This window comes from Clytia hemisphaerica, unplaced genomic scaffold (assembly GCF_902728285.1).
Source record: "Clytia hemisphaerica strain Z4C2 unplaced genomic scaffold, Clytia hemisphaerica genome assembly, whole genome shotgun sequence".
NCBI lineage: Eukaryota > Metazoa > Cnidaria > Hydrozoa > Leptothecata > Clytiidae > Clytia > Clytia hemisphaerica.
This window is the reverse complement of record NW_027104215.1, coordinates 347991-361022: the sequence shown is the minus strand read 5'-3', so window position 1 is coordinate 361022 and position 13032 is coordinate 347991. Positions and strand designations below refer to the sequence as shown.

Here is a 13032-nt window from a genome sequence, read left to right as displayed (position 1 = left end):
ATTTCCCTTTGTTATTTGAGGATAAGCTCCGAATGGAGCTTATTTTAGGGAGTAGTCCATTTGGTACGGTGTTGTCTTTCTGGTGTTGTTTTAGTTTGAGTAGTTCACGGTTGGCGATCAACGATTGTATCGATATGGATTTGTACTTTTCGATGTAGATCTTTTCCTTCTCAGTTGGTCCCGACCATGATGGCTTTAAATCCTCTTTTTGACGCTCAAGCTCTGCTTGAAGCGGGTCCATTTCGGGTTCAGGTTGAAAACTTGGGATTGATGAGAATGAGTCTGAGGAAAAGAACATAACAAGCATATAGTTTACTCAAATTAGATTTTCCTCAAGGTATAATAGAGGAATTTTATATCCATTATTATTTATTATCCATTTTAAAAAAGTTCTGAGTTTATCATACGAGAACCAGGTTAGAGGAAAAAATCCAGTCGGTATTATCCTGGTTGTTATATGTTTTATTAGCTTACTTATTACAATTGTTCATCTGTTTTTTGTTTAATTGCTATGGGACTGGAGTTAATAGCATAGAGCTTATTAAACAAAAATCGTTTTCCGATTTTTTAGAGACGCTTGTTATCATAATAAGTTGTCTTTTGTTACGAATTCATTTTCTTTTGTTTCTATGTGTTTTATAATTTTTGTAATTTTCTTTCTTTTATTCTCCTTTCCAGTTGAGTGGTTTTTATTTGTTTATCACGATAGATTTTCAAGAAATTTCTCTTCTTTTCGAGAATTTTTATGCTAATTTCTATCTGTGAGAGTTTTTTTGTATTTGAGAGGAGAATATTTTTATTTTTATTTTGATTTTTAGAAACTTCATACGACAAGGAGTTTTTTAGTGTCTCATTGGGAGAGTTTAATTAATATCTCGACGTATTATATGTCCCACATAGTGTGGAAGAAAATATGATACAGTATCAAGTTTTTGTGTCTTTCCCATTCAAGATTTTGTGCCTTTTCATTTTAGCTTGGAGAATTTGTTGTCCCTGCCAATCCGTCGATATCATTACGTAATGTTGCAACAGTCTTCTCCAAGTTGCTCAGTTTCTCACTCATTGGCTGTTGATTTTTGCTGTTCGCCTTCAACCCTTCAATATCATTACGTAATGTGTCAACAGTCTTCTCCAAGTTGCTCAGTTTCTCACTCATTGGCTGTTGATTTTTGCTGTTCGCCTTCAACCCTTCAATATCATTACGTAATGTTGCAACAGTCTTCTCCAAGTTGCTCAGTTTCTCACTCATTGGCTGTTGATTATTGCTGTTCGCCTTCAAACCTTCAATATCATTACGTAATGTTTCAACAGTCACGTGATTGTCAGAACCTATCAGTGATTTTCTCAAATCACTTTCATGTTCGGATTTGAGCTTCATGATTTGATTTTCATGCTTCAACGCTTGGTTTTCTTTCTCCAAGGCCAGACATCTCTCCTGTAATGTTTGAGTAGCTTCCATTATCTTTGTCTTATTAGTATTGTCCATTTCTAACAACTGAATTTTGTGTTCCAACTTTAAAGTTTGGATTTGTCTTTCGTAGTCTTCTTTCAGTTTTGCCATGTTGCCGTTTTCAGTTGAATTATTGCCAGCGCAATGAGCCAAATTTCTTTCATCACAATGAGCTAAGTTTCTTTCCATATTTTCCTGCCTTTATTAAAACGATAACCTCATCCGTCTTCTTTACCAAGCTTGCAATATAATTCCTTCTATTAAGAATTTGAGGTTTTTAAATAAGCTGTTTCCAATTACAAGTTTAGGCTTTATTTACATGACGACAACCTAGTATTAGAAAAGAACTTTTATAATTGCTGCTACAACATCTTTATTTAATTTGATAACACACAAAGCAGGTCAATTAACATACTCTTTTATTGTTTGAGTTTGGCTAATTTCATTATGTCCTCTAGTCAAGGATTCAACGATTTATAAAAAGTAGTCGATATTCGCTTTTTTTAGAGTAATTTTATGATAACACGAGGCTGAAATTCGGCAAAAGCCTAAGAATGAATAAGAATAGCCTGGTATTTTGAAGAATTAAGAAGAATTTGCAGTCCGATTAAAAAGTATGAATTTTCTATCGTGGACCTTTTTCAATTTAAATTTTGATGTATATTTTTTTCGTTTTCGATAAGTGCCGAGACATGAGGTTTGATAGTCTTTTAAACAAAATGGAAAATTTGCTAGTGTGATTTACCATCATATGCGAAACTTCTTTTCGTAAACACTTTGAATTGACTATTAATTTTGCCATCCCAGAGCTAGTACATGTTTTATTTATAAGCAAGTGTGACGCAAGAAAATCGACAAATTGAAAAATATTTCGAGCTGGTGTATATGCTTATGTTATGTATGGTTAGGAAATCTGCAAATCTGAGCCTTCATATGCTTATATGTGTTATGCTTAATATAAAAAATACATGAACTTTCTCCGGTAGGATACTAGAAAACCCAAAATTGAAAAGTAAGTCCTTCTTAGTCAAAAATCAGTCCCTCGTATGGGTGTCTTAGTAGAAAGTAGAACATTTTGAGCTTTTGGCCGCATTCAAGGTCACTGTGTTAACAAAATTTTTAGATAGGGTCTTTTTTGAAGCAGAATAAGATTGTAATCTGAACCTTATCCTATGAACTCAAACTACAATTTCCTTTTCGTGTTTAATCGACAATTGTACTCAAAAAATGTTCGATCACTGGTACAATTAAAACCAGATGCTATTTACAAAGAGATTTTATTCAAGACTCCAACCATCATTGCAAAACCTGGTTCATGGAAATCACTGGGAATATCTTTGATACTCCACGTGCTGAAATTACTCCTGCGCCCATATTCCGTTTCATGCCAGGCTCGTTCAAACTCCAAACATTGTTCAACTTTCTTCGGATGGAGTAACACAAAACTACCTTTTTCCCATAATCCTCTGAAAAGATCTTCAAACATGAACATATGGTCATCTGTACAGTCGAAAGCATCCCAAGGGTCATCGCTCTCGACTCCTCGGAAAATATACTTTTTATACCATTCTGGATGTGTCTCGAAGTAATTCATATCTCGTTTCATAAAAATATATTTTGATGTCCTATACGGAGTATTGTCCTCCATCATTTTCGAAATTCCCTCAAACCATTCCTCATAAGAGTCGTATAAAATATGACTCAATTTCTTTCCTTGGAAAAATGTTTCAGCTCCCCAAACCATATGTTCTATATCATCGTGTGGTCCAATTTTCATTTTGATATCTTCAATCTGGCCTTTCACAATGCCTAAAGTGTCTCTTGTCGTGTGGTACTCATTTTCAATTTTGTCAATTTTCCCCGGATGTTTTTCCCTTTCTGTCTTCATTTCATATTTTATTCCTTTAATTTCGTTTTTCAATCTCTCAATTGTTTCTTCATAACCCTTCTTGACATTCCCCACTTTTTCGTTGACCAGTGTTCTTGTGCGTACATTTAGTTTAGGCCTATTTGCAGATGACATTCTCTTTGGCTGATCTTTTTTTTAATTTTAATGTTTTGCTAAAAGGAGAGACGAAGAGGAAATATTAAAAAGCTCAAATAAAGAAAAATGAAATGCTGCATATGATATGAGGCTACGGCTCCATGAAAACTTAAAACATCATTGTAAGGATTGAAATCCATGGATATTTACAAAAAATGGGTGCATTTTTAATTTTTTTTAGGTAATTTCCTATACTAGTAATGTGTTTTAAGAATTGATCTATCTAGACTATCAGATAAAACTAAGAACAATGATAAATTTTCAGTATTATCTACAAGCTGTGTATTTGTCGCAACAAATTTTCATCAAGTGTTCCGAAAATGATTGCGGAATTTTTATCTCCATGATAATACTCTTCCGACAATCCAGCAACCTGAAAGCTTTTAAAATGTGAACAACTTTTTTGGAGACTGGGGTGGAGCAATACGAAGTGTCCTTTCTCCCAGAATGAATTGCTTATTTTCGCAACATCTAGTTCAAAAGTGAATTTATCGTTCATTGATTTGTCTTCCTCGCCCGAGACCTTTTGATTATGAAGGTATAACTTATTTTGAGACTTCGACTCGAATTCTTTCTTCAAGAAAAACAGTTTAACATTCAAATACATAGCTCTATTAGCCATCAATTTTGACACGTCTGCAAACCATGCTTCATAAGAATCATATAATTCCACATCACTCGTTTTACGCTCAAAATAGGTTTCGATACCCCATGTTAACCTTTCGAGCTTGGTGTAAAAACGTGGAAAAGTCTTTCGATCTATTGAATCATCTCCAAGTGAAGTAGATGTATATGTCGCGTTATTTTCTTGATTTTCTCTCATTTTGATGTCCTCTAATTCTTTCCTCGCTGTTTCAAGTTCATTCTGTTTCTCCTTCAATCTTTCTTCTTCTCGTTTGATATAGTATTCATGAGCACGTTGCATTCTCTCTCTTGCTTTGATTTCTTCATCTCTCTCCAGCTCCAACTCTCGTATTTGTTGCTCGTATTTTCTCTTCATTTTTTTCGTTTCCTCGTTAACAGCTCTGTCAACCATTATATCTGAACGTTTAGTTGTGGACGAGCTCATCTTGCTTTAAAATCGGAGAACGAAATTATTTTTCTAGAATCTTTTCCTATAATAAAACTCTCCTTATAATAAATCACTCCTTATAATAAGTCACTTCGAAATCTTATATTAAGTAGCCAATGTCAGCTTTGTGAGCTATACTGTTTTACATCAAATGTAAATGGTTACTTGATACTTGATGCTATGTTGATAAGAGAATTCAATGTTTCCAAACCATAGAATCACAACAAATTGAACATTCTACAGCTAGACCGAACATAGAACCGTCATGGTTTTCTCTTTGATAACTTATGTTTTATATCAAACTTGTAAACCAAATGAGCTTTTATAAATACAACAAATTCTATTGTGTATGTAAAAGGAATGATAAGGGCCTGATTACACCACACTGTGATATCATGATGTAATTTGACGACATAAGCTTTTCTTTATCTACTTAAAAGAACATTCTGAGAATTTCTTTTTTCAAACGTATGTTTGTTGTCAAGGAAAATCACCCCTTTTTTATTCTTGTGCTACAAACAAGTGATTCTGTAATGTTTTTTCCTTTACCATCATAAGTGATGTGGTCGGCATTTTCTTGTGTGTAATTTACGGATATGGCTTGTCAGGGTGGTGTAGCATTTATCTGCTTTGTAGCCAGTAGTCTTTTTATCTTATTTATAAGAACAATTTGGTAAGAAAAATGATGCTCAAAAATGCGAAATACTAAGAACATGCTTTGCCTGTAACCTCTGGTCAAAACATGAGTGATAGATTACTGCGTTTATTATAAGAATGGTGTTTTTTTCTTTTCATCAGGGATATTCTTAATCTTTTGTGTAAGATCCTGGGGAAGACTCGTATGGTCTGACGCACGGCATGTGCCGCCCTTTAGGGTAGGTTTTTTGGAGCCCTCAAAATGCACTGTAAGGGTTTTACTTTTGATAGAGCGCACTACAAGGGTCTTCTTTTAGCTGGATACACTGTAAGGGTTTGTTTGGGGACTTCTGAGTTGCAAGTCTGGCAGTTAAAATATGATGTATCTTTAAAAGTTTTGACTTGTACCCGTTTTGATTTGTTTCGCACATTCATTGTGTCGACATCTCGTTTTCAGGTGGCTTCAGCAAAATAAGATATGAAATCAAACTACATTGTAAGGGTCAGAAACATTCGGTAAAATGCACTGTAAGGGTACCTTTTCACTGCTCAAAGACGGTACTGTAAGGATCTGATTTTGGAAGCCATTTTTTTGGCGGTACATGCTGTCGTTTAAAAAACGAGTGCCCCCTAATTAATTGATAATAAAACGCTCTGTTGACAGTTGGGTGTTAAAGATAAAAACGGCAATTATTGCTCTTTTCGGCAATTATTTTATAAGAATCACTATTAATAAGCATACATCAATGTTCTTAGTCAAATTATTCATTTTTTTTATGAGATATATGTTTTTTTGCTCACGAGGGCTTACTTTTGAAGAATATGTGTGTTTAGACAGGAAATTTTGACTGCTTGGCGTGTTTTTGTAGAAAAACTGGCCAAATTCGATATTTTTTTATAAGCACATTATCAATTACTTAGGTATTAGCTTTTCTCGAGATTGGCACTTTCATTCTTTATGATTTTTTGCACAAAGTTGCATAACTATAAACCCTCGAATGTGAAGGAGCCTGATTTTTGAAAAAATAATTTTTTGGGCAAATTTGGGCCAAAAAACGGCTAAAAATCGGGTTTTTTGGACTTTGTGAAAAATTGGATCATTAATTTTTTCTGATTTTTTGTATGAAATCAGGGTACCATCATAGGTAAAAGATGTCTCAAGCAGATTTTTGCAAAAAAAATTTTGTTGGCTCAAAAAACGCATGTTTATCTATAAGAATCACTATTAATAAGCATACATCAATGTTCTTAGTCAAATTACTCATTTTTTTATGAGATAGATGTTTTTTTGCTCAAGAGGGCTTACTTTTGAAGAATATGTGTTTTTAGAAAGAAAATTTTGACTGCTTGGCGTGTTTTTATAGAAAAACTGGCCAAATTCGATATTTTTTTATAAGCACATTATCAATTACTTAGGTATTAGCTTTTCTCGAGGTTGGCGCTTTCATTCTTTATGATTTTTTGCACAAAGATGCATAACTATAAACCCTCAAATATGACGGAGCCCGATTTTTGAAAAAAGAATTTCTTGGGCAAATTTGGGCCAAAAAACGGCCAAAAAACGGGTTTTTTGGACTTTGTGAAAAATTGGATCATTAATTTTTTCTAATTTTTTTGCATGAAAGTAGGGTACCATCATAGGTAAAAAACTCCAACCATCATTGCAAAACCTGGTTCATGGAAATCACTGGGAATATCTTTGATACTCCACGTGCTGAAATTACTCCTGCGCCCATATTCCGTTTCATGCCAGGCTCGTTCAAACTCCAAACACCGTTCAACTTTCTTCGGATGGAGTAACACAAAACTACCTTTCTCCCATAATCCTCTGAAAAGATCTTCAAACATGAACATATGGTCATCTGTACAGTCGAAAGCATCCCAAGGGTCGTCGCTCTCGACTCCTCGGAAAATATACTTTTTATACCATTCTGGATGTGTCTCGAAGTAATTCATATCTCGTTTCATAAAAATATATTTTGATGTCCTATACGGAGTATTGTCCTCCATCATTTTCGAAATTCCCTCAAACCATTCCTCATAAGAGTCGTATAAAATATGACTCAATTTTCTTTCCTTGGAAAAATGTTTCAGCTCCCCAAACCATATTTTCTATATCATCGTGTGGTCCAATTTTCATTTTGATATCTTCAATCTGGCCTTTCACAATGCCTAAAGTGTCTCTTGTCGTGTGGTACTCATTTTCAATTTTGTCAATTTTCCCCGGATGTTTTTCCCTTTCTGTCTTCATTTCATATTTTATTCCTTTAATTTCGTTTTTCAATCTCTCAATTGTTTCTTCATAACCCTTCTTGACATTCTCCACTTTTTCGTTGACCAGTGTTCTTGTGCGTACATTTAGTTTAGGCCTATTTGCAGATGACATTCTCTTTGGCTGATCTTTTTTTTAATTTTAACGTTTTGCTAAAAGGAGAGACGAAGAGGAAATATTAAAAAGCTCAAATAAAGAAAAATGAAATGCTGCATATGATATGAGGCTACGGCTCCATGAAAACTTAAAACATCATTGTAAGGATTGAAATCCATGGATATTTACAAAAAATGGGTGCATTTTTAATTTTTTTTAGGTAATTTCCTATACTAGTAATGTGTTTTAAGAATTGATCTATCTAGACTATCAGATAAAACTAAGAACAATGATAAATTTTCAGTATTATCTACAAGCTGTGTATTTGTCGCAACAAATTTTCATCAAGTGTTCCGAAAATGATTGCGGAATTTTTATCTCCATGATAATACTCTTCCGACAATCCAGCAACCTGAAAGCTTTCAAAATGTGAACAACTTTTTTGGAGACTGGGGTGGAGCAATACGAAGTGTCCTTTCTCCCAGAATGAATTGCTTATTTTCGCAACATCTAGTTCAAAAGTGAATTTATCGTTCATTGATTTGTCTTCCTCGCCCGAGACCTTTTGATTATGAAGGTATAACTTATTTTGAGACTTCGACTCGAAATCTTTCTTCAAGAAAAACAGTTTAACATCCAAATACATAGCTCTATTAGCCATCAATTTTGACACGTCTGCAAACCATGCTTCATAAGAACCGTATAATTTCACATCACTCGTTTTACGCTCAAAATACGTTTCAATACCCCATGTCAACCTTTCGAGCTTGGTGTAAAAGCGTGGAAAAGTCTTTCGATCCATTGAAACACTTTCATTTGATGTAGAAGTTTCTATAACTTTATTTTCTTGATTTTCTCTTATTTTGATGTCATCAAGCTCTTTCCTCGCCGTCTCAAGTTCATTCTGTTTCTCCTTCAATCTTTCTTCTTCTCGTTTGATATAATATTCATGAGCACGTTGCATTCTCTCTCTTGCTTTGATTTCTTCATCTCTCTCCAGCTCCAACTCTCGTATTTGTTGCTCGTATCTTCTCCTCATTTTTTTCGTTTCTTCGTTAACAGCTCTGTCAACTATAATATCTGAACGTTTAGTTGTGGACGAGCTCATCTTGCTTTAAAATCGGAGAACCAAATTATTTTCCTACTATTTTCCTATAATAACACTCTCCTTATAACAAATCACTATAAAATCTCAAATAACCAATGTCAGCTTTGTGAGCTATACCGATTTACATCAAATGTTAATGGTTAGTTGATACTTGATGCTAGGTTGATAAGAGAACAATGTTTCCAAATCATAGAATCACAACAAATTGAACATTCTACAGCTACGGTAGACCGAACATAGAACCATCATGGTTTTCTCTTTGATAACTTATGTTTTATATCAAGCTTGTAAACCAAATGAGCTTTTATAAATACAACAAATTCTATTGTGTATGTAAAAGGAATGATAAGGGCCTGATTACACCACACTGTGATATCATGATGTAATTTGACGACATAAGCTTTTCTTTCTCTACTTAAAAGAACATTCTGAGAATTTCTTTTTTCAAACGTATGTTTGTTGTCAAGGAAAATCACCCCTTTTTTACTCTTGTGCTACAAACAAGTGATTCTGTAATGTTTTTTCCTTTACCATCATAAGTGATGTGGTCGGCATTTTCTTGTGTGTAATTTACGGATATGGCTTGTCTAGGGTGGTGTAACATCTATCTGCTTTGTAGCCAGTAGTCTCTTTATATTTTATAAGAACAATTTGGTAAGAAAAATGATGCTCAAAAATGCGAAATACTAAGAACATGCTTTGCCTGTAACCGCTGTTCAAAACATGAGAGATAGATTACTGCGTTTATTATAAGAATGGTGTTTTTTTTCTTTTCATCAGGGATATTCTTAATCTTTTGTGTAAGATCCCGGGGGAGACTCGTATGGTCTGACGCAGGGCATGTGCCGCCCTTTAGGGTAGGTTTTTTGGGGCCCTCGAAATGCACTGTAAGGGTCTTCTTTTAGCTGGATACACTGTAAGGGTTTGTTTGGGGACTTCTGAGTTGCAAGTCTGGCAGTTAAAATCTGTGTATCTTTAAAAGTTTTGACTTGTACCCGTTTTGATTTGTTTCGCACATTCATTGTGTCGACATCTCATTTTCAGGTTGCTTCAGCAAAATAAGATATGAAATCAAACTACACTGTAAGGGTCAGAAACATTCGGTAAAATGCACTGTAAGGGTACCTTTTCACTGCTCAAAGGCGGTACTGTAAGGATCCGATTTTGGAAGCCATTCTTTTGGCGGCACATGCTGTCGTTTAGAAATCGAGTGCCCCCTAATTAATCGATAATAAAACGCTCTGTTGACAGTTGGGTGTTTAAGATAAAAACAGCAATTATTGCTCTTTTCGGCAATTATTGCCGAAAACGGCATTTTTTTCAACGATGAAATGCTGAATCAGCAGAAAAATAAAAAAAGTAAATAAATAAAAATTGCCGTTTTCGGCAATTATTGCCGTTTTTGGAAAGAAAAGTTGGTTCTATTATTGAACACGTGGTATTTGACACCCTCGCGATAAGTAGGCTTACTGTGTCTCGTTTAGTTTTGTTTTCAACTTGTTTTTGTTGGAAATGTAGATAGCAAAATCTAGTCGTATGTAAACAAACTTACAACGGGGGTTTTGTTATCTCTTTCTAGCTGTGTTTTGGCATCGATGCAGGATCTTTTTACATATTATTTTAGAACTTTTCATGTTATTGAGCAACAAAAAATTGAAAAAATCACTTTCAAAAATCCGAAAAACCTTTTTCTCGATGCTATTTTACAATTTTCAAACACCTCTGACATCTTTGCCCTTATAGACAATACATTTTGCTAATACAGCATTTCATCATTGAAAAAATTGCCGTTTTCGGAAATAATTGCCTAGAAGAGCAATAATTGCCGTTTTTATCTTAAACACCCATCTGGTTGATGCCTAGGTTTTTTATTCAATTTTGTAATTTTATATACCGGGCGCACCAAAAAAAAGTATACAGGTTGTCGAGATATTGTGAGCTTCAGGATTTAAATTTTTTGTACATTCTTTTTTATTGTATAGAGGATGCTCTAACTTGAATTTTGAGCTATCATACATTAAGTTTGAAAAAGTAGTTCGAAATATTTTTCCAAAAAACTGACTTTTTTTTCATGTCGAAATTTTAAAAAATCATTTAAAACAGGAATCACGCTATAAATAAGACAAAATGACAAAAACACAATTTCATTGTTTTTTGATTCCTTTTTCTCTATTTTATATTTTGCCAACATTTTCTCCATCTTATTTGCACGTCATGAACATTTCCAACACCAGCAAACTCAATGTAGACCCAAGTTCTTTTAGCAACTAGTCGAGGAATGATGGATCTATTTTTTCAAAAGTTTTCTCACATAGCACACACATAACATCAAAACCTCGCTTGGAGATTTCCAAAAAAAAATTCAGCCTTTCCAAAAATATTATCCCACGATGGAATAGCTTATTTTACCATATTCTTAAATTCTGTAACGAGTTTTGATGAACACTGTTGTATTTTTTTGGTATTTTTCTGTGTAAAGAAGGTAAGTGTCAAGAGAAAAGTTTGCTCGCTGTTTTTAATGATTTTTTGAAATTTCGACATGGAAAAAAAGTCTGTTTTTTGGAAATAACTTTCAAACTACTTTTTCAAATTTAATATATGATAGCTCAAAATTCAAGTTAGAGCATCCTCTATACAATAAAAAAGGAATAAATAAAAAATTTAAATCCTGAAGCTCACAATATCTCGACAAAGTTGTATAGTTTTTTTGGTGCACCCGGTATATTTTAAAATAAAACAATAATTATAATAGTTACATGCCTTTTTATAAGGTTCAAAACAATATGCTGGATGCTTGGCTGGTCTTCTTCGTAATTTTAGACTTAAAGCTGTTCATATAATTCTTTATAATATGCTTACTCAATGACTTAATTCCCATTTCTGAAATCTAAGTAAGGCTTCTTCTTAAATTCATATATTTCTGAAAAAATTGTTCTCGCGAAATGTTCTTATCGTAAGAAAAGCATGAACAGTCAGCCCTCTCTTATTCGAATCTCTACAAGTAGAATACTTAAAAATACTCTACGTAACTCGAATCTTTCTCTAATTCGAAAGAAATTTCTTTATCCCTGAATGATCGAATTGGATAGAGTATATATAACTGTATCTAGAAATGTTTTCAAAAAGATTCCATATAGTGATCACATCATTCACTGATTTTATTTAAAATTCCTACCATCATTGCAAAACGTGGCTCATGAAAATCATTGGTGACACCATCAACACACCATTCACTATAATTGTTATAAATGTCTGTTTCATGACATGTTCTTTCGAATTCCAAACAAAGTTCAACTTTCTGCGGATGGAGTAACACCAAACTGGCTTTTTCCCATAATCCTCTGTAAAGATCTTCAAACATAAAGGTATTATCATCACCATAATCAAAAGCATCCCAGGGATCATCGCTCTCGATTCCCGTAAAAATATAATGCGTATACGAGTCAGGTAAACTTTCAAGATACAGTGAATCTCGTTTCATGAAGATATATTTTGATGTCCTGTACGGAGTATTGTCTTCCATCATTTTCGAAATCCCCTTAAACCATTCCTCATAAGAGTCGTATAAACTTGTCCCCAATTTCTTTCCTTGGAAGAATGTCTCAACTCCCCAAACCATATGTTCTATATCCTCATGCGGTCCAATTTTCATTTTGATATCTTCAATTTGGCCTTTCACATTGTCTATAATATGTTTTGTTTCGTGATATTCATTTTTAAGTTTTTCCACATTCTTTCTGTAGAATTCTTCATCTCTGTTCATTTCAAGTTTTACTCCTTCAATTTCATTGGTCAATTTTTCAATGTCTTCTTCATAACCCTTCTTGATTTTTACCACCCTTTCGTCAACCAGTTGTCTTGTGTGTACATTTTGTTTAGGCACTTTTGGTGATGACATCTTATTTCGTTGGCAAATCGATACTTTTTTCTTTGATTTTTTTTCTGCAAGAAGAGAAATTTTAATTGTGAAACTTAATTAAAAATTAATCAAAGAAATATACTAGAAAATTCAAGGTAAAACTTCTTACAGCGCTTTAATACACAAGATATTCTAAAAGGGCGTTAAGCATTGTTTTTATCGGTCGACACGAAATCTTCAAGAAATGCAAGCAAAAATCAAGTTATAATCGTAAATAGCCGTTACGATAGTCGTTACATTGAAGGGAGCGTTACATTGAGAGCGATTTTGCCTAAATTTGCTTGGAAAATTTCAAAAATTCGCCGAAAAAATTGATGTTTGTAAAGCAGCGCCCTTAAGCAAGACAAACACTTCTTATCATTCGCCAACATTTTTGCTTAATAATTTTCAATTTTGGTGAGAATCACGGTACATGCTTTTTATAGAACAATTTTA

At 33.7% G+C, this 13032-nt stretch overlaps 1 protein-coding gene across 1 annotated transcript; it reads right to left on the bottom strand.

The window, feature by feature from the left end:
- Positions 1-970: 970 nt before the first annotated feature.
- Positions 971-1561, bottom strand: LOC136815731 (tuftelin-like). Its single transcript, XM_067072176.1, has one exon. The coding sequence runs from the start codon at positions 1559-1561 to the stop codon at positions 971-973; it is 591 nt and encodes a 196-aa protein (XP_066928277.1).
- Between the last annotated feature and the right edge of the window lie 11471 nt (positions 1562-13032).

What these genes read in the sequence shown, in the direction of transcription:
- LOC136815731 (XM_067072176.1), bottom strand. Translation starts at nt 1,561, where the DNA reads ATGGCAAAACTGAAAGAAGACTACGAAAGACAAATCCAAACTTTAAAG.